This window comes from Sparus aurata, chromosome 24, assembly GCF_900880675.1.
Source record: "Sparus aurata chromosome 24, fSpaAur1.1, whole genome shotgun sequence".
NCBI lineage: Eukaryota > Metazoa > Chordata > Actinopteri > Spariformes > Sparidae > Sparus > Sparus aurata.
Genome location: NC_044210.1, coordinates 366,331 through 391,078, shown reverse-complemented (window position 1 = coordinate 391,078; position 24,748 = coordinate 366,331). Strand labels below are relative to the sequence as shown.

General features: G+C 40.5%; 1 protein-coding gene and 1 long non-coding RNA gene across 4 annotated transcripts in view; both read right to left on the bottom strand.

The window, feature by feature from the left end:
• Positions 1 to 3,400, bottom strand: part of LOC115576822 (uncharacterized) — a 31,560-nt gene extending 28,160 nt beyond the window's left edge. The window contains exon 1 of the long non-coding RNA XR_003982950.1: positions 3,268 to 3,400. This is a non-coding gene — a long non-coding RNA (uncharacterized LOC115576822). The remainder of the gene's footprint in view (positions 1 to 3,267) is intronic.
• Positions 3,401 to 3,760: 360 nt separating this feature from the next.
• fbxl16 (F-box and leucine-rich repeat protein 16) overlaps positions 3,761 to 24,748 on the bottom strand; it is a 74,780-nt gene continuing 53,792 nt past the window's right edge. For 2 of the 3 annotated variants that reach the window (XM_030409393.1, XM_030409394.1), the window contains exons 4-7: positions 23,111 to 23,376; positions 11,637 to 11,721; positions 11,368 to 11,431; positions 3,761 to 9,425 (exon numbers count right to left, since the gene is read on the bottom strand). In XM_030409393.1, coding sequence (XP_030265253.1) covers positions 9,277 to 9,425; positions 11,368 to 11,431; positions 11,637 to 11,721; positions 23,111 to 23,376 — 564 coding nt within the window. In that variant the 3' untranslated portion in view covers positions 3,761 to 9,276. The remainder of the gene's footprint in view (positions 9,426 to 11,367; positions 11,432 to 11,636; positions 11,722 to 23,110; positions 23,377 to 24,748) is intronic. The other variant, XR_003982947.1, reaches the window with a different exon arrangement.

Here is a 24,748-nt window from a genome sequence, read left to right as displayed (position 1 = left end):
TTTTCCCTCACTATAGGCCTACTGAGTATTTTTTATATATTACAGCCTATAATAAGACCTGCGCTGTGTGCATAGGCTATAAGAGCAGGTAGAACATTCCTTATTATAATTTCTTGGCTTCATTGACTATCTGCATCAGGCCTGCAGGAGGCTTTGTAGGTATTAAGAGACAAATATCGTCATTTAACATCGTCAATAAACCCACAAACGTAAAAAAATCTGCAGCATTCAATGTTATAAACCCACAAATGTAATACATTTTCCACAAATGTAAGAGCCGCTGCCTACTATAAACGTAACATGCTATTTCCTACACATGTAATAACTATTACGTTTGCAATGATTTATTTGTGGGGACGTGAAAATCTTTATTGCAATAACTTCCCACAAATATAATAATACAATGAATAATGGTCGGGGTCGTTGTTGTTTGTTTGTTTGCCTATACACCTACTAATACTACTGACCGTGAGCGCAAAATCCAGCTGCTGACTCTCCGCTGTCACACAGCGGATCCCCTGTGACCAAAGTGTCAGCTGGACTTCAGAAGGGCCAGAATTCAAAACAACTAGAACGGCCGTAAGCGGTCATTTGGACCGCTAGATTTAAACTCTATAATCTGTCATGTAAATACCCAACTGAGTGATGAATGCATTGCATATTTACACAAGATTTTAATAGAGAAAACTCATAGAAAATTGAAAACTAAAGTAACTTACTTGACTATGAAACATTTTATTTTAACACTTAATATATAATAAAACAATAATAGTATAATAATAATCGAAAAAGCTGGAAACGAGCTGATCTAAAACAAACAAGAGCCGTTGTGATCACTGGTCACATCTCCGCACATTACCTCCGCTCTCGTACAGTTACCACACACACGCTTGTGGCATTTCAAGTGTCTGGTGTTTGGTTCCGTTTGCAGCGGACCGGCACTGCCTCCGTGTCTGTGTCAGCGAAGATGGCCAGTGGCGGTCTTCTATAACATCCTCGACCTGGCTGGGATCAATGCCCGCATCATATTCAAGGAGTGCTCAAAGTGATCGAAACGGCTCTTTTTTGTGTGTGTTTGTTTTAGATCAGCTCGTTTCCAGCTTTTTCGATTATCATTATTTATTTTATTATATATTAAGTGTTAAAATAAAATGCTTCATAATCAAATAAGTTACTTTTAATTGTTTTTTCTTGTTCTGGGTTTTCTCTATTAAAACATTGTGTACATAGCAATAATTACGGTTTACTATGATATCGATACATGTATAATTAAACTTGTTAAAATGTAGACTTTGGTGTTATTTCGTTTTTTTTTTTTAAATATCATGACACAATGAATGCATTCATCACTCAGTTGGGTATTTATATGAGACATTATAGGGTTTAAATCCAGAGGTCCAAATGACCGCTTAAGGCCGTTCCCTGCGCACTCGCCCGGCTGCCGGCTGCGCATAGAGATCGATGTTGTCCGTCGAGCTTGGAGGACGGCTTATTTTAGTAAAAAATCGGGGTTTTGGTCCTTGTAGCTCGTAGTCTATGCTATTATGGTGGGACAGAGGCATCATTTGTGTTTGAAAAACGTTTCACTTGGATTTAATGATCCCGGAAGTTCAAATCTGTGAATATCTTTCCAACTTTACCGAACGACCAGCAAAGTGTTACAGCTTTTGTGGGATCTCGCAAAATCTTTGCAAGATCGCAAATATGACATCTTTTTTCCCCCATGTCCCTTAAGGGGCTCCGTACAATCTGGACATTCTTATCAACCTGTATTTTAACAGTTAATCAGGACTAAGAGTAAGGTATGGTATGCCCCCTGCTGGTCATATATTACATTCAAATGCTCAAAGAGTAAAGTTCCATGTTTTCCAAATACAGATATTCATTGAGTACCACTGCAGTTACTATCTCCATAATTTTTTTTAAATGTTTTTATTGATATTAAATTAACGTTTGATGAATGGTGTTAAAGCTAGAATGCCCACTATAGTGGAGCAAAATGAGGCAATTTTATCCTGATAAAGATAATTTATAATTTAATAACTAATGTTGGTAATAACTAATAAAGTTCTAAAACTGCAACCCAAATGTTTTATTTTTATATGCTACACAATAAAGAAAGACAATGGCAAAGAACTAAGAGGTTTCTTATCATGTTAAATAGAGGGTAGAACCCCCCCAGGCTTACATAAATGGTTTAACCCAACAGCTCAGGAGCCAATGAGGACTCAAGACTCTCACCCGTTTCAAACTGGACAAGTGGCCAAAGGGCTCACAATCACGTGAAATTAACGCGTCGTTAACATGTTGTTAACACGTTAACAACGCGTAGACAACACGTAGACAACACGTAAACAACGCGTGAAAAATTGACGCATTGTTTACGTGTTGTCTACTTGTTGTTTACGTGTTGTCTACGTGTTGTTTACGTGTTGAAATTCACGTGTTAGTGACCATGTTGGCGTTCCATAGGAAGAAGACGGGACTTGCTTTGAAAACTTTTTTTTTTTTAGCAGCTATCTACAGCGTGCATATGGATGAGGTAATGTGTCTATTTGTATTTCTATGTAATATAATATGCCGCCGGTGAAACAAAGTAATGTTAAAACTTGTATCTAAGTTCTCTCTAAGTAATTGAATCATGCCTTGACCTGGACAAATGAGAATTTACACAGACATACATCTAAGTTCAGTAAGCCTACAACCAACAGTTTAGATAACTCGGTAGTAGAACTGTTTAGTTTAGTTGTCAACTTACCTTAGTAATATTTTATTGTCAGTGGAATAACCCAGCATTGGAAAAAACTGTAGTAGCATTGCCAACATAATATCTTACGTTGTAAGCTAACTGTATTACCGTGATGTCTGTGACATAGGCTAAACATGCAAAGACTGCACTATTGTCACTGTGTGTAATGCTGCTGTTGCACTGCAATTTCCCAGCTATAAATATTACCCACGGTGCTACAGAGCTAGCGTTACAGCAAAGTCACAGTGATTGTGATGGATGTTTTGTTCTAAGTAAGAAACTGAATCATTTATAATGACAGAGGATATTACCCATGCATCGTTGCAGGTCGGCTGGGCTGATACACACAGCTGAAATGGATGCGTGATCTAAGACGTTTGTTGTCGTTTTTACGAGTGTAGTATCAAGAGCTAATCTAGTGGTAACATTAGCCAGCTTTGTTGTAACCGTATAAATTCATGTATTGCTGTAAACTACGTCCCGCAATACATTTCATAAATGAAATAAAATTTACATACCTGTCTAGGAGGAATCGGGCAAATTCTGGAACCGACTTGAATCCCTTCAAGCCCTGCAACTCTCTCCATCTCTCGAAGGAATCGCCCATGTTTATTCGTGTTTAGCCCTAGCTTGATCGGATTCCCTCTCGGCCTTTCGTTGGTCTTCGGTTCGAATTATTTTTCTTTTCATTGTCTCATTATCAGCCATCACAAAAGTTTTAGCTCGGTTAGCACTGGCTAGCGTAGCAACAAAACAGATATGCTGAGTGTCGTCAGTTCCGGTCTGACTGCCGTAAATCGTTTGGTCAGTGGTCCGACCCGACCAAGGCCTTTCAGAAGTATAGAATTAGACTACTTAGAAAAAGCGTATCTTCACACTGATGGGCTCATTTGCTGTTGTAGGTAACACAGACACATCAGCAGAAACCAGAGACTTTTGCATATCCAGTTAAAAACTCCGTACAGGGGCTTTAACTAAAGTGACGCTGAAAGAGCACACAAATTCTACCCATTTCAACATTATCAGTAAACTGTTCGTATTTATTTTACTGCTTAAAGTTGTGCTGTACAAGGGTTGTAACAAAATGGTGACAGATGTAGACCAAGACTGTTGACAGTAAAAGAAGTGACAGGAATTATTTACCTTATAAAATGTACCTTAGAAAGGTTTGTTGTTAGTTGTTTGTAGCTGAGAAATGCATGTGCATGTCAGAGTTCATGATATGTAAACTTACATTTTAATCGGTTAGAAGCCTATTAAAAGCAAAAACAGTAAAAGAGCAAAGACACATTTGTGTTAAAAGTCAAATTCTAATTCAGGGTTTGAGTATACAGGAACAGCTGTTTGTGCTTAACACATTTTGAAATGTATGTTTTTCAGGTGATAGAGTTGAGCAGGGAGCAGTTACTTTGATCAAATCCTAACTGACAACTCTGCATCACTGGCATTTAAAATGACTTTTTTTGCATGAAAAATGTTTCATGCTTCTCTGACACTCGTTTGTCTACTTTATCTACTGTGAAACACAAGGACATTTTAATTGGTTACGAAACAACTCAATTTATTGCTGATTTTTCAATATGACCTACAGAAGACTATCAGTGAGAGGATTTCTACATACTTTTTCTTAATGGCTGCCACTGGGTCGCATTCTGATAATCAAAACAATTGGTTATGGCGAAGTGCTGAGGACTAATTGGGGGACCTCACTGCCTCACACCTCACAGAAGCTGCTCTGTAGTCTGGTGGTGTAGCAGCAGATATTTTCCCTTGCTACTGATCTGAGCTGTCTTATTGTCCTATTATTATGAAGACATTATTAGGGATGTTAATTCTTTACCTTTATTTTAACAAAATTACCATTTCATAACAACCAAATCTGTAAACTGTAGCATAACATCGCCCATCACCCTCTTTTCAAGTTTTTCAAATAACTGAAAAAAACTGAACCAAATATACCAAATATCATATACACTATTATTTGGTCCAGTTTTTTTGACTTGGTTCAGGTTTTTACATGTCATGTAACTTAGGTGTCTGAAAGATGACATTACTAAAACCTTTTACTTTGTTTCAGCATCTTCATGTTATACAGTCATAAACCTTACAGTACTTGGCCACAAATAGATACATTACCCATAACTTTGTATCTTGCAAACAAATTAAAAATACTTTGCCTCTTTCTTTCACTATGTATCTATAAGTAATCTGTATGACAAGAGGTTGTGGTGATCATACTGTTATTGTCCACAGAACAGCATAAAAAAAATGTCAATTCCTTGAAGAACAAAACTTTAAAAGAATTCGATCAGATGCTGCTAATTTATGATAATTCCATGACCTGGCCAAACAAAACATGATGAAATTCATCTCCAGATGGCACAGTAGTGAACACCTATCATGTGCTGCAAGTGTTGCCGTCAGGTGATACTCATAACATCAACATATCAGCACGACTGCTGTGTTAATTCTTAAGCCAACCAAAAGGCTTGTTTGTTAAGAGCAAACAGCTAGAGCTGAAGCTAGCTTGATTAATCAAAACTTTTTCTAATATGTTGTTTGTCTCATTTTCAATAGTTGTGCCAGTAAAAAGCTTCCACAGAATTCTCATCCTCCACATCATCAGATCAGAAATCTTGCCCTTTGTCATTTTAGTCAACAGTGTAAACATTGCTTAGCCATGACAGAGGTCAATCTCACATCTCAAATGTCTCTATTTACACCGTTCAGCCACCACATTCAAACCACAAACAGGTGATATTTTTACAATGTAATGTGTTGGTGGGAAACCTTCAGTCCTGGAATTAGTGCGGATGCCACTTTGATAGCCAACAGCCAGCCAAAGACCACTGCAGACCATGTACACACCTCAAAGACAGTGCCCCCATCAGTGGGACAGTCCACTCCACAACAATGTGAGAACTGCTCAGTAATGGGACATGTGAAAAAATAGCTCAACCTGACCTCCAGATTAACCAGATCCCAATCTCATCGAGTATCTGATTCACTGAGGGACCACCACCTGGTGTCAGACACCTCAGGACACCCTTCGGAGGTACTGTGTTGGGCCCCTGTGGATCGGACATTTGGGTGGGTGTAGCATATGAAAGTGGCATCCAAATGAATGCCAAGAGCATTCAAAGCAGAACATTGCTGTAAAAAGATGATCTGCATGTCACTTCATGTCAGTGGTTTTAATGTTGTGGATGATTGGTATACATCATACTCTGTATTTCCACATTCAGGACAATGACAGTAAATATATCATATCACCAATGTTTATCACCATATTCTTAATGACTGACCCGACAGCAGTACAAGTTGACACACATTTGCACAGAGAAAAATCTTGCGTATTCTGAGGATTTAAAAACTTTAAGTCAGTCTTAATGATATTAATGGTGGTATATGTTCAATGTGTAATAGGTAGATTATTTCACTTAGGCTTCTGACATGTTGAAAATAATAATAATCATATTGATTTAAAAAAAAAAACAGTAATCAATGCATAAGATAATTCAGGCCCAAATTTGAAGCAAGTTCCATAAAACAGAATCCTTTGAAAAATGTCTCTCGATAAATAAATCGCGTAAATAAGACACAACTTAATAAAATTAACTTAATGAAATAAATAGATAAATAAATAAATAAATAAATATGTACAAAGAAGAGATTCAGAGGAACCTCTAAATTGACCCTTCATGAACAAAAACGCAGACCAACTAACAACATGCATGGTCTGCCATATCCATACAGTACACACTCAGTCTGTTTAGTGAAGTCAGTGATCAGCTACAGGCAACCAGCCACATTTTATGCGCTGCTGCAGATGCATTTGGCACAATGTAATACTGACTGATACTGATCCAAGACCCTTCAGTTGGCAGTCAGCACATCTAAGGACACACAACAGGCAAAAAGCAGCTCACCGTTTGGCTCATTCATTTCCTTTTAATATCAGAGAATTGTGGGAAAGAAACACAACTAACTTATTTCCATGGTGAATAAATATTTTGTGTGAAACTTTACTATTTTTTCTTCTTACTCATAGTCACACGCACTAACAGATGCCTTTTTTAATCGGTTTAGCAGTACAAATGTATGTTTAATGCAAAGCTCCGCCTAGCTCAGCTCAGTTTATGGATGTGTGCGGAAATCTGAGGTGAAAGAAAAAACAGGATTTCCTACAACTTTTTGTGTTTCTTAATAATTTCACCATTCATATGGCCCCAAAGCATCTAATCAGAATCACTTTTTTAACATATGCAAAGTGACTCTGCCTGCTGTGAAATGCCTAATATCGTGAAAATATAACAGCAGAAGATATATTTTTACAACTTCATGAAGAACATGTAATTCATTCGTTCGTTTATGCATTTGTTCCGCCTGTTGATGTAGTTTTCAAATGAACGCACATTGTGCCCTGGGAACAATATTTACGGATCTGGTTCTGTGGATTCCTGCTTTGCTATTCAAAAACTTGAGCAAACACCTTATTGTTTGGAGCCTTTCGAATACCAAGGTGTTAAACAATCCCTAAATCTTTTAAGATCTCTAAACAAGAAACTTGTATTGGCCATAGACCATCTCTGTTCTGCTACTGCCATGTTTCTGTCACCTAATGTTAGTCCCACATGAGACATGCACAGTAAGAATACACAGCACTTATTCCAACCATAGATAGATAGTGTTTATGTACACCTGTGTTTGTCTTTGATCCTGGATAGGCTGGTTTTCTCTTGATTCCCCAAAAGGGGACTGAACAAGCCATGAAGGCTACTGCTAAAGGATGTTCACAATTAGCTAAAAACCATTCATGTCAGTTGTTGTTTCATCAAATATGTCCCATTAATCTAAATCTTAAATCAAAATTTAGAGTTAGAGTAGCCAACAATTGTAGGGTTGAGGACTAAGGCGCCGCTACATGATTCAATTGACATCAATTATTTGACCTAAGCAAAGGCTTAACATGATTTCAAACATAAAAAAAGCCTTTCATAACTTTCTTAAGCTCTGGTTTAGTAGAAAAAATAGTAACATTTCCACAAGCTAAACTGTGTTTTAAAAGTGCCACATAACAAGGGCCCTGGCCTGAATTGGGCATTGTAAGAACTGCTCTAGAATTAAATACTGAAATCCCCTATTCTCCCTTTTCAGATGTGATGTTACCTTACCAAGGGGGGGTCACAAAATGAAATTCCACATTTAGGACCACATAAGTCCAAATTTACACACTGGTCAACATGTGTTTATATTAATAAGATCAAAAAAAGGAAGAAGAAGACTTAAATTCCTAAACCATATGTCCCGTAAATTAGACAAAGCTACCTCACCACCACCTGGCTTCCATACTTAAGTTAATTTATTAATTTGAGTCCAGAAATATATCACTGTCAGTTTGAGTCCCACAGTTCCCTCATTTTCTAATCTTGATGCTATTATCCTTCCTCATTTGATAGAAATGCATTGTATCCCCAGCAGAAACTCTTAAGCATTAAAGTCAAATGCTTTCTGCACACTGATTTCCATTCGAGTGACTTGTTCATGTTGCACTGCCTCAGTGATACATCATCCTTTTACAAACACAACATTCACAGTTTACAACAACTTATCATCCACATCTGTAAATTAAATCGTCAAGAAATGAAGAAAAGAGGGGAAAATGTGAAACAATGAGCCAATCAAATCAAACACTGTAAACTGTTATTTTCTGGATTTTTTTTAAGACACAGAGATGGAAAAACATGGTGTTATCTCAAAAAGACACAAACCTGTGAGTCCATAACACACACACGAGGAAGGGAGAAAAAGTGAGAGAGAAGTCCCATCCCTGTCATTTACTTCCTGACCTGTATCTTTAGTTCTCTATGATTCTTGTTTCTCCAGCTGGCGTAGGGTGTCTCTCTAAACAAGAGAAAAGTTGACCTTTGACATTTTCTGAGAAAAAAAAATAACAGCAGTTATATTACACATAGTGGTGGCAATAGAAACGTCAGTACTCATGGTCATCAGGACTTACATTTGTTCACTTACCATATACAGTATGTGTGTGAGTGTGTTTACAGTGTATGAGCATGTGTCAGTTACACCATATCAGCTCCAACACAAAAGTCTTTATTTCGCTTTTCCTTATTCCTCTATGCTGCAAAAATAATCATCAGCGTCTTTAGAGAAGCTCTCCCTTGTAAACAAAAACCTTGTGTTGATCTGAAAAAGAAACTTGCTGTAAGACAAGACGTCACACCAAGCTTTTCACTCCAGCATCATCTCAAATGAAGCTCAAATACCATTCCATCATCCTCTGGTCTGGCATCTACCATCATCTGTCTTCCCGCCTCTTTGTCTGCCTATGGGTCAGTCTACTCAATGGGGTGTGGAGGAAGACGGGCGAGTGGGGGGCAGGTAATGAGGTCAATCTCCTGGCTAGCATTTGAGAAAAGAATGAGGAAGAAGAAGTAGGGCGAAGGTAGAAGTATGACGATCAATCGGTCGGTCGGTCAGTAGGTAGGTGGGATGGGTCAGTGGTCTTACTCGATGACCATGCAGCGGGGCAGGTGCTGGGAGTAGTATTTGAAGAGTTCCGCAGTGGCCCCAGGGCAGTTGGTCAGCTCCAGCTCCTCCAGCTCCTGCAGCTGGATGAGGCCTGACAGACCAGTTGTAGTCAGCAGGGGGCAGCCTGCAGGTACACAGCAAAAGGGACAAAGTCTGTGGGCTGAGTAAGAAGGTTGCTGATCCAGCCAAGTCAATCTGTAGTGTATGTGTTTCTACTCACAACTATAGAATTATTCACTTTTGTCAATTAATTACTTTATCTTTGCTCTATAAAATGTCAGTGAATTGTTAAAAAAATACCCTTGTTTTGTCACATCAGCAGTCTAGATATTCAGTATACTGATTAGACAAACTGCCCTTAGTCTGTAAGTCTGTAACTTTTTTTTGGTTATATCTGCTTAAATTGTCATTATGATATGACAGTAGACTTTGATGCAGGTCAGCTGTGTAAAACTCCACTGTCTGTGGCTCCACCCAGTGGCTGTAATTTGATTTGCAAGAATCTACCGCTCCCAGCTAAATACAACCAATCAAGGAGCCAAGGAGAGTTTGTGAGAAGTGTCTTGTGCATACGCTGCTGGCAGCCCCCCTCCCTCATGCATGTACTTGGCAGTGCCCTTCCCCCGCACAGGCACAGTCCCCCTCCCCTTCTCTTACCTGGTCAGATACTTTCATGCCCAAATTATAAATGATGGCGGAGAACAGACAAAAACAATAGAGCCGAAAAATGCTCCGCATTTGCTCACGTCAACGAGAAGAAATAAGAAGACTGACGAAGAAAAGCAGTGTAAAAACATTGAATTGGACCGACCCAAAAAGAGAAAACAAGGAAAAATATCGGAGTGTCATTTCAGAGGTAGAGGGAGCAGGATTTCTAAGGACTTAAGAGCGATGCAGAGTTAGTTGCTTTTCTGCTGGACAAGAAAGGACCCCTGCTTTATTCTATGTTTTAACCACAAGGTGGCAGCGGTTCCAATGATACTCACAAAAGCGCATATGGCTGTACGATGTTGCAGTCGAGCTACGTAGCATGTTGCTAAATCTAGCCTGTTAGCTTGTATGCTAACTCCAGTCTTTAACTTTGTGTTTATGGCTACTGGTTAGCAAAAGTGTCTATCAAGTGACCGGGCAGTTATAACGTTTGTGTTCAAGACGCTCTGAATTGGTTGAATTGGTTTAGAGAAATACTGTTACTCATGCTTCAGATGGGCTGCATGGTGATGATGATTAGCTAGTAACTTCGTCTACAGCGATATGAGGAATAGTATTTGTTACTCTGGATATATACTGTGATCTGCATGAGGAACTCGTGATTGTTATTTAGTTGTATTGTTCAGAAATAGAACAGATCAGGGCTTGTGTTGTTGTTGTTATTTTGAATGCGCCATCTTGGTTATCTACTTTTTTCTCAAAACACCAGAATGCAGCTTTAAGTGTATTCACCATCTATGAGAACATATTCAGTATTTGCATATTTGACATTTGTTGGTCAGTTTTTTAATACAAAATGCGTGTATACAAAAGCAATCCACTTGCTAGAATTGCAGGCACTAGATGGCACTTAAGGGCTCCAGAACAGAACAAACCCTTACACAGTAAAATGGTTCAGTTGGTTAAATTGTATAAATAGATTAAATTAATAAAATCGAGTTCATACCTAATGTTTGCACAGGGGCCACATTTTCTGTAAAATAGTATGTTTGTTGTTTAGGTCCTTGACATGAGCTGTCAACATCTCATTGTAGAATCAACATTATTGACATTGAAAGACTACCTGAGTTTATGGATTCATTTCAAGTCACATCAGTTACCGCAACACTAGATTAACCTATATACACATAAACTCAACTGTATACACATAAACTGCATGTTATTGCTTACTTACAGGGTATTACACAATACGTAATGCATGCAAGATCAACACACGCTTTTATATATTAAGGCTAATTATATACATATTATTATATTCAACTTTTGTCTTCGTGTAAATAGAATACAGGAAGGTCAGGTATCCTTTTATGAGTAGTAATGTCTTGGGGGGGGGGAGACGTTGCCATAAATCCTACCTGCAAGAGACAGTAGACGAAGACTCCTCATTCCAAACAAATGCTGCAGCCCAAAGTCTTGCACCTGCATTCACACACACACATATAAACACACACCGTATTTTAACTGAAGACCATTACATCACTGTTTGAATAAATCATTATAGCATAAAATTATTTATTTTTTTGCAATGACATCTTTAGTAGTCCAAATAAAGTTCCCAAACGGCTGGTAAAATTTGCATCAATATACTCTATTATCAGTGCATGCGTGTGTGTTTGCGTGTTACCTGACAGCACCAGCGTAGGTAGAGGTTCCTTAATGATGACATGGTGGACAAGTAGCCCAAGCCAGTGTCCGTGATCCGCACACACCTACAAATTTACACAATGCACAACAATTCACTTTAATAAGTTAGATTTTTCCTCATTGCAATGAGAAACACTGGTGGGTGCAAAACATTCTCACAACTCACTCTTTTAATAAACTACAGTACTCTCTATTGGCATAGATGCTAACATTTATGTCAATATCACGACCTCCCAGTGGGCATATTTATAATCTACTATATTCCACCTGCACCTGCTCATAAATGAGCTGCTCATAAATGCAAATATCAGAACAGCCAATGCAGCAATCCAAAGCATTACACCATGTCAACATGGTGAAGAGTTTCAGGTGCCACCTGATCCAAAGGCTCTGCCAAATGCAGCCTACAAATGCAGCCTTCTTTTCCCTCTTTCTAAAGGATGCAAGGCAACTATCCTTCGTGGCCTCACATATCCCAAGATTCTTTGCATGCCTGAAAAATAAGAAAGAAAGAGAGTAAATGGCGACAAAATGTGGCGTAGATCATCACTTCCGCAGGCCTGGGCGGCAGAAATCGTGACGTAAGGGTAAAACATCTGGTGACGCAACCAGGAAGTGCTCAAAAGGCTTAGACGGTCCCATTTAACGGCTGACGGGGTTAACGAGGTCTCTCCGAAGGACTCGCATTTGAAGGCCGCAAAGACCGGGTCCTTCAAAGGATGCAGACTCTGAATTGAGACACAGCAAGCACGTGAGTTACAAAATAAACAGCTAGCTGAAGCTAGTAAAAAGTTCAAGCATAAACATTATTTAAATGCATAAGAACTTTACATGGTACCAGGACAGGGTTAAAGAAAAAGAAGCAACACAATGGACGCAGTAAAACTGCCAGGTCAGTTGAAGCTGACTGGAGACGTTGATACAAGTTGGAGTGCATTCAAACAGCAGTTCCACAGCGGTCGGAGTGGATGGACGAGCGGAGGAATGGAAAATAGCAATGCTGCTCACCATCGCCGGCCTAGAGGCAACTGAACTCTTCAACAACTTTGTGTTTGCTCGACCCAAAGACGGAGCCAAGTTTGAAGAGGTCTTAAAGAACTTTGACGAGCACTGCGTGTCAAAGAAAAATGAAATGTACGGGAGATACGTCTTTTGCTCACGCTTGCAGCACCAGGGTGAGTCATTTGATAATTTTCTCACCGACCTCAGATTAAGGCTCAGTCCTGTAATTTCGGTGATCTCTATGAGAAGAGATCAAATAGTTTTGGGAACAAATGAGAAGAAGCTCAGGGAGAAACTGTTGAGGGAGAAAAAAAATTATGTTGGACAGTGCTATAAAAATACATCAAGTGAGTGAGCTTGCACGACAACAGGTACTGACTTTCAGAGAGCCTGCTCACAGAGCAGCGCAATAAAATGAGGTAGTGAACGCCGTGTTCTCGAAAGGAAAGCCACAGAACAAATTTAAAAGCAGTGATACTAGGAATTAAAAACAATGACAAGGAGATGTTCACTTGCAAGAGATGTGGTGAAAAACACAGACTTAGACAATGTCCTGCCTATGCAAAAACATGTGCAAAATGTAAAGGACAAAACCATTTTGCCAGAATGTGTCTCTCTAAGAAGAAGGAACAGGGTATACACCTGGTGAAGGAGGACACAGATGACAGCAATCATTTGAGTGAAACATTTTTCATAAAGATGGTGTCACGTGATGAAGATATCAACACACTGTCCTCGAGAATAAATGCTTCAGGTGAGACTGTAAGTACAGTGACAGATGACAAATGGACTGCTCCACTGTTAGTTAATGGTGCAATTCCAACATTTAAAATTGACACTGGGGCCAAAGCTAATTTGAGCAGTGAGAAAGATTTGAATGGACTGGCTGAGAAGCCTAAAATATTCACAGAAAAAGTCACACCCCTGAAGCCTTATAATAATCAGCCAATACAAACAAAAGGTGAATGCAGACTTGATGTAATGGCAAAAGGCAAACAGCATAACCTGTTATTCACCATTGTGCGGAATGGACACGAGTCACTCTTAGGAGACAAAGCATCTGAGGACCTAGGTCAAGTAAAGAGGATCTATCAGATCAACACTGACAATATTAAAACAGTCAAGCAAGACAAAAGACAGGAACACCAACAGTGTAAGGGAAGTGCAGACATAGTGGAAGTTTCCTTCTGTCTTCAAAGGACACGGGACATTAACTTGCACTTACAAAATTCAGCTCAAAGATGATGCCAAGCCTGTCGTGCATGCCCCAAGGAGAATGCCAGCACCACTCAGAGCTGGCTTGAAAAAAGAGCTTGAATGACTCAAATGGGTGTCACTGAATGATTGGAAGAACCCACAGACTGGGTCAACTACATCACTTGTGTCAAAAAGAAGAATACAGGTGCCTTAAGAGTCTGCCTTGATCCCAAAGATTTAACTGAAAATATTGAGAGCAAGCATTATCAGATCCCAAAACAAGAAGAGATAATGAGTAAAATGTGTGGTGCTAAGTTTTTTAGCAAATTAGATGCCTCTCATGGGTTCTGGCAGCTGAGGCTGGACCCAGAAAGCAGCAAGTACACCACCTTTAACACACCATTTGGACGTTACTGTTTCCTGAGGTTCCCATTTGGCATCAAATCAGCACCAAAGATCTTCCAGAGAGCAATGGAGTCCATGATAGATTGTCTTGACGGCACCAGAGTTTATATAGATGACTTGGTTGTCTGGGGAAAAACATGTCAACAACATGATGAAAGACTGGAGAAACTCTTACAGAGAGTCAAAATGAATGGACTAATACTAAACAGAGACAAGTGTCTCTTTGGTGTCACAGAGATGGCCATACGAGACAAGTGAAGGAGTGGAACCTGACCAGTCAAAAGCGCAAGCCATATTGGACATGCCTGCCCCCTGTGACAAAAACGGTGTCCTGAGAGCCATGGGAATGATCAACTTCCTGTGTAAATTCATTCCTAATCTTACCTCCAAGACAGCATGCGTCAGGGAATTGCTAATACACAGTATTTGAATGAACTGCTCGACATGAGAAGATGTGGAAAAAATTAAAGGAAACTCTAACTTCAGAGCCAGTCCTTACATTCTTTGACCCATCAAAGCCAACAAAGATATCCACTGATGCCTCAAAAGATAGCTTGGGAGCTGTACTGCTACAAATGCATGAAGACAAATAGCAACCTGTATCATATGCATCTAGATTGATGACAGAGACCGAGCAATGCTATTCCCAAATTGAAAAAGGGACTTTGGGCTTAGTGTTTGGGTGTGGAAAAAGTTTCACAGTTATGTGTATGGATTGCCAACCTTTACAGCAGAGACTGACCACGAACCGCTCATATCAATCAGAAAAAAGAACCTTAATGATATGTCACCCAGAATTCAGCGCATGATGATGGCGTTGCAGCGATATGACTTCGAGCTCATTTATACACCAGGGAAATAAATTGTGCTAGCAGATGCTTCACTCCGAACATCAGATGTCATGTTACAGCGAATTGTGCAGGAGACAGCAAAAGACTCTCTGCTGCAGAAAGTGTCCCACTACATCCAGAATGGTTGGTCAAAAGGAGACTGCCGAGGGTTCTACCCTGTGTGTGCGGACTTGTGTATGGCTAATGAACTGCTGCTGCGACAAAACTGGATTGTCATCCCACAATCCATGCGTCAAGACATGCTGCAGCGTATTCATGAGGGACATCTGGGCATGGGGATTGTAAAAGGAGTTTATTGGCTGGGCAACAACAAAGACATAGAGGAGATGATACAGAAATGTGATACTGGTCTCAAACATCTATAAATGCACGGAATCTCTGTCTGTCTGTGTGTGTGTGTGTGTGTGTGTGTGTGTGTGTATGTGTCTGTTGGTCAAATATCTCTGCGGATAAGGATCACACTGACCCGAGACTTTCAACATGGCTGCTGCGTGTGCATCTAAGCATTTGTTTGGACTGCAATGATACCGTGAATAAATTATTTCATAAATGCATTACAAATTCCACCGAGCATAGTCCACCAGAGCCACCACAGTCACGTGCGCACCAGAGCCAATCACTGCACACCGTGGCCACATGCGCACCACAGCCAATCACTGCAGAGCTCAAGCCCACGACATACCTGAAGAAACAAGCGGATTTATACCTGCAGCGGCGCGAGCTGGACCAGGATTTTGCCGGCGGTTCGGTCCCGTTCTGTTCTGTGCATCTAAACTGACTGCTGTGGATTAATGAGATTAAACGAGTCCGGACCGAGTCTGTTCGGGTCTGAGGAGATCCGGAGACGCACGGACAACAAAGTGGAATCGGAATCTGTGGATGTTCGTGTGTAGCTAGCTGCTAGCCGCTAACCGCTAGCTACATGGCCCACCTCCCGAGGCGACGGACCGGCCGCATCGGCACGTCCAAAACCGGACCTAGGGTAAATAATGTCCGCCACGCTTTTTCACGAACATTGCCGTCACGTTTGCTTTGTGTCTGGTGCAGGAAGAAACGGTAAAAACGGGCTTTTGTCACGAAAGTGTCCAAGCAGCAAGTTTGGTTGTTGAGGAAAGGGAGGTGTGGGAGGGACCTAGGCGGATGATTGACATGCAACGACAGTCGGTGTGTAGACAGCGATATTGAGAGTTGAGAGATTTGTGACATTTAGCGTGTTTGGAGTGTGTAGTTAGTGTGTTATGTAGTGTTTGGTGTAGCGTGTTTAGTGTGTAGTGGAGTCGGTTTTTCGTTTAATGAGTCAGAATGAGGAGAAGCTGAATGCGGAGCAGGCAGTGCAGCTCTCAAGGAGCACAGGCAGACCTGAGCATTGCCTGCATTTAAATGTAAATAGTTACATATAACTTTGTAAATTTTTTAAATGTATGCACAAATTTAGCAAACAACTATTTATATTTGCATTATAAGTAAAAAAAAAAATGGTTTGTTGTAAATATGTTTTTGTGGTTTTCACAGTAAAAAAATCAAACTTTTTCTACTCGGATTTCATGGTTTTTTTGGTGATTTTAGGTCCATTGTGTTAATACAGTTTGTCAAAATAAAAAATAAAAACTGTACAGTCACACATGTGAGGTTGTGCTAAAAATAATGACACCAAGTAAATAGTTTTTAAGGTGAAATATAATGGCAAAATCAAAAATAGTCAAAAACAGCCAATTATACCCTGGAATATCGGATTTCACAACAAACCAAAATATCCCTGACGTCCCACCTTCAAACACAGCCTCATTTGGCCATCCATGAAAAAGCTCCTTAACCTCCCACTTTTTTTTATAGGAATACACTTTTGTTACGAGCACTGCACTAGTCACTACAAACAAAAAAAAGCCTATGCTTATAGCAGACCCACCCACTGCACCATGGCAAAAAGTAGGCACTGTTTTATTTAATCTGCATGGCAAGGACTATCTTCTGATGATAGACTATAATTCTAACTATCCAGAAGTTGCACAACTGTCCAGTTCATCAGCACAGCACAAAGAAATCTGTTTGGTGTGTTCAGCTGCGTCGGAAGCTTTCGGAGCCGTGCGGATGTTGTCGACTCCGATTCAGCATGCAAAGTCTGAGGAGGTGGGCTGTTGGACGCCTGAGCCATTGGATTCTCTGATTGGCGGTGTGCTAGCGAATCAGCGCGGTGCGTGGGAGGGGTCGAAGTGACGATGGTGACGGCTTTGTATCATAACGAGCCCGAGAGCACACAACGCGAGTGTCAGCCTAACTATAGTCATCTTTCACATATGCCAAGTATTTAGTCCACAAACGTCTTCTCGGGTCGGACGAATACTGAATCAATACTGTGTGCACTTTGTTTTTCTATGCACTCTGTTCCTCACTTCGTTCTGTCATTTCCTGTTTTCGTGTTTTGAATTAATGGCACGAGACTAGCGCCAATAAGGAGGCTTATTGCATCTTGCGCAGGCGCAGAACGTACACGCTACAGTGGAGTAGGCAGCACGTCAAAGCGGTGTGTTCAATGCAAGTTTTCTGCCTAACGGGTCAGACGAGAGGCAACAGAGTGGTCGGAGATTGGTCGGATAAGGCAGTTGTACGTCTGGGCGGTATGTAGGGGCCTTAAGGCTGACCCTTACTGCAGCTGCAGTTCTGGAGTGTGGAGCATCCCCTGCTGAGCTACTCATGCATCGCAAGCTGCACACCACACTTCCACACATTTCAAGACACAAGGATAACGAGAACAACGACAAACTGACTGACAAAAGGATGAGACTCAAGCATGGACAGAAAATTGACTATGACAAAACAGCAAGGCATTTTCATTTTACTTTCCCCGATGACTGTGACACTCAGAAGGTCTACCTGACCTAGGAAGCCTCCTGAGAGGCTCATAGATCAAGAGTGAACTGATTAACAAATAAAATGTGAAAGAAAGTTGTTGTAATTTGGCACTGTTAAAACAAAAAAAAAAAAGGAAAAAAAAGTGCTGATTTTGATATGGAATAATGTGTTATTGACTGTTACAGTTGTGTAAAATGTGAAGAACAATACTGTATTTCAGTGTTTGATAATTATTAGATTTGATCAAGGAGATTCATGGTATTTTGAAATACATATGGAGTCTATGGGCTAGACTACATTTTGTGTTGCACTGGTTCATATGGTTCATGGTGTGTTTGCCTGTTTGGAAGGGGGATGTAGTGATATGTGGTACCAGAAGGTCACCCATAGGTGGCAATGTAACCTCAAAACAAATTTCAGGCCGTAATAACACAATATGTAGATTAACTTAAAATTAGTAAACAAAGTACTTATAGAAAGCTAACTACTTAGCTGTGTATTCTGCTTAGCTGTGAGTGATATGCAACTGCCATTTCTTTTGTGTCAACAAATTATTGTCAACATGATTTTATTCACATAGTCATAATACTGAGGTTTGGAAGACATGCAATTCAGCTGCAATTCTTAAAAAGAAATCAAACACTGGTTTATTATTAGGCTATTTATTGGAGGGCAAGTGCAAACTAGAAATACATGCTACACATCTAAATTGGACAAAACCAAGAAATGACTACTGTGACTACTACTGTGGATGTTAGTAGAACAACAATGTTTACAACAGCAAAGTCACAGTAAACTCGATATCTGGAAGAAGTTTAAGATTTGTGGCAAGATAAACAGCCGACACAGACAGCTGTCAGATTAGATACTTAACTCTCATTAACAAGCATTTAGCTTTACAAGCACAAATGGACACAGTTCTGAAATATGACTCATATTTAAGCACGTTGAATGAGTGGAAGGCGACTTGTTAGCCCCCACAAGGAAGTTATGTTAATGGATTTATAACTCCCAAAGCTTCAAGTCGCTCCATTGTCACGTCTCATCTACGTGCGTGGTGGAGTTCTGATGAGGCAGCGGCTTCTCTCGCTCTCTCTCTCTTTGTCTTCAAAATAAGAGCTTTACATTGCACCCCATTGAAGTTTAGAACTGGGTTCTTAGCGGGGGGCTTTTAATTTTGAAAGTAGCGACCGTTCGTAGAGAGAGACATAGCAGAGACGCAGCAGACAAAGAAGCGGCTTTAGGCTCAACACACTCACACTCACACTCACACACAACACCATATTACGAGGAAATATGTACCTTTAGATAACCGTGGCATTTTTATACCACCGTTTTTTTAACATCCCTTTGCGCAACAGGAATTTATGTATTCATTAAAAAACACACAAAAAGGGCACTTTATGATACGAAGCAAAAAGGGCAGGGGCTCAAGCACCCTTTGAGCCTTATGTGTGCACGTGCCTGCTCAAGGGGCCTCTGTGAGACTGAATGTGATTACAGGTAGTAGAAGTTCTTGAGCATGAGACAGCATGTGATTTACAAAATAAACAGCTAGCTGAAGCTAGCATGAAGTTCAAGTGGAAACATTATTTATATGCATAAGAACTTTACAGTATTGGCGTGAAGAAGGAGCAAGAGTCATACCAGTTTCACAAAGTGTGCAGTGTACATTGTATGGTATGTGATATAAGTAAATATTTTTAGATTCTTCTATTAGACCTCATTTTGCTTGCTTCATCACATATTTTCAAAATATTTGACTACTTTGCTGAGATTATTTTGAAGCCAGATACCTTCTCACTCGTATACAGTGCCTTGCAAAAGTATTCACCCCCCTTGAACTTTTCTACATTTTGTCACGTTTTAACCACAAATGTAAATGTATTTTATTGGGATTGTATGTGATAGACCAACACAAAGTGGTGCATAATTGTGAAGTGGAAGGAAATTGATGCATGGTTTTAATTTTATTTTACGAATAAAAAAACAGAAAAGTGTGGTGTGCAAAAGTATTCACCCCCATGAGTCAATACTTTGTAGAACAACCTTTCGCTGCAATGACAGCTGCAAGTCTTTTGGGGAAAGTCTCTACCAGCGATGCACATATACAGACTGAAATATTTGCCCATTCTTCCTTGCAAAATAGCTTAAGCTTAGTCTGATTAGATGGAGAGTGTCTGTGAACAGCAATGTTCAAGTCTTGCCAGAGATTCTCAATTGGATTTAGGTCTGGACTTTGACTGGGCCATTCTAACACATGAATATGCTTTGATCTAAACCATTCCATTGTAGCTCTGGCTGTATGTTTAGGCTCAATGTCCAGCTGGAAGGTGAAACTCCGCCCCAGTCTCAAGTCTTTTGCAGACTCTAACAGGTTTTCTTTCAAGATTGTCCTGTATTTGGCTCCATCCATTTTCCCATCAACTCAGACCGGCTTCCCTGTCCCTGCTGAAGAAAAGCATCCCCACAGCATGATGCTGCCACCACCATGTTTCACAGTGGGGATGGTGTGTTCAGGGTGATGTGCAGTGTTAGTTTTCTGCCACACATAGCGTTTTGCATTTAGGCCAAAAATGTCAATTTTGGTCTCATCCGACCAGAGCACCTTCCTCCACATGTTTGTTGTGCCCCCCACATGGCTTGTGGCAAACTGCATGGCTTTGTTTCAGCAATGGCTCTCTTCTTGCCACTCTTCCATAAAGGCCTGATTTGTGGAGTGCATGACTAATAGTTGTCCTGTGGACAGATTCTCCCGCCTGAGCTGTGGATCTCTGCAGCTCCTCCAGAGTTATCATGGGCCTCTTGGCTGCTTCTCTGATCAATGCTCTACTTGCCCAGCCTGTCAGTTAAGGTGGACGGCCATGTCTTGGTATGTTTGCAGTTGTGCCATACTCTTTCCATTTTCAGGTGATGGACTGAGCAGTGAGATGTTCAAAGCTTGGGATATTTTTTCATATCCTAATCATGCCTTAAACTTCTCCACAACTTTATCCCTTACCTGTCTGGTGTGTGGGCTTCATGATGCTGTTTGTTCACTAATGTTCTCTAGCAAACCTCTGAGGCCTTCACAGAACAGCTGTATTTACACTGAGATTAGATTACACACAGGTGGACTCCATTTGCTAATTAGGTGACTTCTGAAGGCAACTGGTTGCACTGGATTTTATTTAAGGGTATCGGAGTAAAGGGGGGAGAAAACTTTTGCAAGGCACTGCACGCTTTTCGTCCACACCCACTAACATCTGGCTTTTGTCTTTAATGTTAATATATATAATGTCATATACTTCAGCATCAAATCACTCTGCAATTGTAACAGGTTTTCAATGGCTCTAGCTACGACTGGCTTTGATGGAATCAAAACTTACCTGTATTTGTCCCTTTTCAGGTATGATTCTTTGACGTGTATCAAAGTTAAGTATGCTGGCTTGTTAAAAATCTGGCTCCGTTCAACAAGCTCCGTTCAACAATCACAATTAGGTTTTACAGTAGTCCACACAGCCAATGTGCCTGCTATTCAGCAGCTTGATAATGCACTAGCACTAAGCACACAGCCCTTGACACAAAGAACAAGTAAGCAGCATCAGTAACTGACTGCCATTCAGCCACTAACCAAGTACCACAAAGCACACAGCCCCCGTGCCCCATAGAAGAGCCACTGCAGCAGCAGCACACTCATGTAACAGCTAACATTTCCACAAATCACACAGTCCCTGAGCTGAACAGAGCTGCAGCAGCAGCACCATCCACCTTCAGCGGCTAATGATAGCATAAAGCACACACCTGGAGAACTTGTCACGCTGGGTAGGCTTTTTGGACTAAGGTACATTTGTGACAGCTATTTTGCTTATGTTTATATGATTGTGGCATTTAACACAGAGTTTTTGTTCATGTATTTTTCAGTCTAAGAAACGGTATTGAACGTAAAGAAATTGCAGCTTAAAACATCTGGCTAGTGAGAGCTACAGGGTTGTCTGTATAGTCGGCCAGTGCACTTTCATTAATTTTGGATGATTGACTCTGAGGGAGGGAGATGAGATTTTCTTTCTGATGGATACTTGCAAAATTTTGCTTGCTGTTGCTGGTTTCTACAGCCTAGCCAGCCGTCGCCTTTATGTCTCTGGATGCAGACTGATGAGGTGTAAATGATCTACTGCTTTCTACTGTTCTCTGTTTTCCTGTCGTGTTTGTGCTAATGCACGTGATACACAAGATAAACAAGTTCATCCAGTTTGAAAAACCTGTGTAGACGTGCTAATTTTGGTGTTCAAGTGGTATTAGTAATTATTTTAAAGACTACTTTTGTGTCCGTTTCTGTTAAGTTGTTGTAGCCCGGGTGTAGAAATCAGGGATTACAGTAATTTAGTTCCTAAATAAGAGCAGTAATAAATCAGTAAGACATCTAAACTAAAAGTAATTTGGTTTAATCAAGAGGAAAAATGGTTAACTCAGAAATTAAGACAAATTAATCATAAATGATTGACTGTAAATATTTGGAAGATAAGTCAAAAGGAACAGAAAGGTAAACTGTGAAAAAATAGACTGTACCTTTTATTGTCATTTTTTTTTTTATTTGATTGGTAACTGCATGTCACCTGTGGTAATTGGCCGTAGGTAAGGAAGAGCCCGGTAGGGGGCAGAGAAAAAAGGATGAGAGACAAGGAGACAGAGGACAGAGCGACAGGAGAGTGAGAGGGGAGAGCCATGGAGCTGGGAAATGGAGATAGCAAGCTTTTGGCAGTAGTCTTTTTAAGTATTAAAAGGACGTTTCAGCAAAAGTCGGTGATGCTAAGGACAGTCACGCACATTCCTGGTGTAACCACAGTGGTTTAGACCAAGTGTTAGTAATATTTTATTTTATTTATTGAAAGTTTAATGAAAGTTGTCGGGTCAGTCATTTTAAATGTGTATTTGAGGTAGAGAGATGTTAATGCTGATTTGGTTTCTGCTTATATAACTAGGGTATTGTAACACCCAACATAGGTAAACCTTCGGGTAGCTGCCTTTAAAACAACCCGAACCCAAAACACCCTATAATCCAAGTCTAAACTGGTCCAAGTCACTTAGGCGTTTTTGCACAAGGTGGTGGAGTGCTACATTGAGTAAAGTTATGGCTACTCATGAAGCACATGCTCATAAACATACTGACCTGTCCAGCACCAGTTCTTCCAGTTTATGAAGGTCGCAGGCGATGTACTCCAGGGCCATGTCAGTGATCCGTGGGCACCAGGACAAGTCAAGGCTCCGGAGCTTACGCAGGTTCTCAGCAACAAGTTCCACACCATCATCAGTGATCTTGGAGCAGCCAGAGAGGCTGAGGGCAGTCAGGTTGGGAAGGCTGTGCACCATGTTGACCACACCGTGATTGGTAATTTCCCAGCAGGAGTGAAGCCGCAGAGTGTGGGTAGTGTAGCCCTGTGGATGGGATGTCATTTTGAAAATGCTGTCATCTGCTTTACCATTCGCAATCTAACCACTCTCAAGGGCTATGCTGTATGAATAAATGGCAAAATAGGTAAAGTCTATATATGTCTATGTCTATGTAGAAGGAAGTCTGTCTCAAATTCTATGCAGACAATGTTGTTCTTTAGATTAAGGAAGTACACCGTGCTGTCTTAAATCCCAAAATAAATCAGTTAAAAAATTTCTAGGATACAAATTCAATTAGGAATTCAAAAACCTTCTTTACTCTGTGTATGTATGTTTGTATGTATGCATGTATGTATATATATGTGTGTGTGTGTATATACAGTGCCTTGCAAAAGTATTCACCCCCCTTGAACTTTTCCACATTTTGTCACGTTTTAACCACAAACGTAAATGTATTTTATTGGGATTTAATGTGATAGACCAACACAAAGTGGTGCATAATTGTGAAGTGGAAGGAAATTGATACATGGTTTTAATTTTATTTTACAAATAAAAAAACAGAAAAGTGTGGTATGCAAAAGCATTCACCCCCATGAGTCAATACTTTGTAGAACAACCTTTCGCTGCAATGACAGCTGCAAGTCTTTTGGGGTAAGTCTCTACCAGCGATGCACATATAGAGACTGAAATATTTGCCCATTCTTCCTTGCAAAATAGCTTAAGCTTAGTCTGATTGGATGGAGAGTGTCTGTGAACAGCAATTTTCAAGTCTTGCCAGAGATTCTCAATTGGATTTGGGTCTGGACTTTGACTGGGCCATTCTAACACATGAATATGCTTTGATCTAAACCATTCCATTGTAGCTCTGGCTGTATGTTTAGGCTCGTTGTCCTGCTGGAAGGTGAAACTCCGCCCCAGTCTCAAGTCTTTTGCAGACTCTAACAGGTTTTCTTTCAAGATTGTCCTGTATTTGGCTCCATCCATCTTCCCATCAACTCAGACCGGCTTCTCTGTCCCTGCTGAAGAAAAGCATCCCCACAGCATGATGCTGCCACCACCACGTTTCACGGTGGGGATGGTGTGTTCAGGGTGACGTGCAGTGTTAGTTTTCTGCCACACATAGCGTTTTGCATTTAGGCCAAAAACCTCAATTTTGGTCTCATCTGACCAGAGCACCTTCCTCCACATGTTTGTTGTGCCCCCCACATTGCTTGTGGCAAACTGCATGGCTTTATTTCAGCAATGGCTCTCTTCTTGCCACTCTTCCATAAAGGCCTGATTTGTGGAGTGCATGACTAATAGTTGTCCTGTGGACAGATTCTCCCACCTGAGCTGTGGATCTCTGCAGCTCCTCCAGAGTTATCATGGGCCTCTTGGCTGCTTCTCTGATCAATGCTCTCCTTGCCCAGCCTGTCAG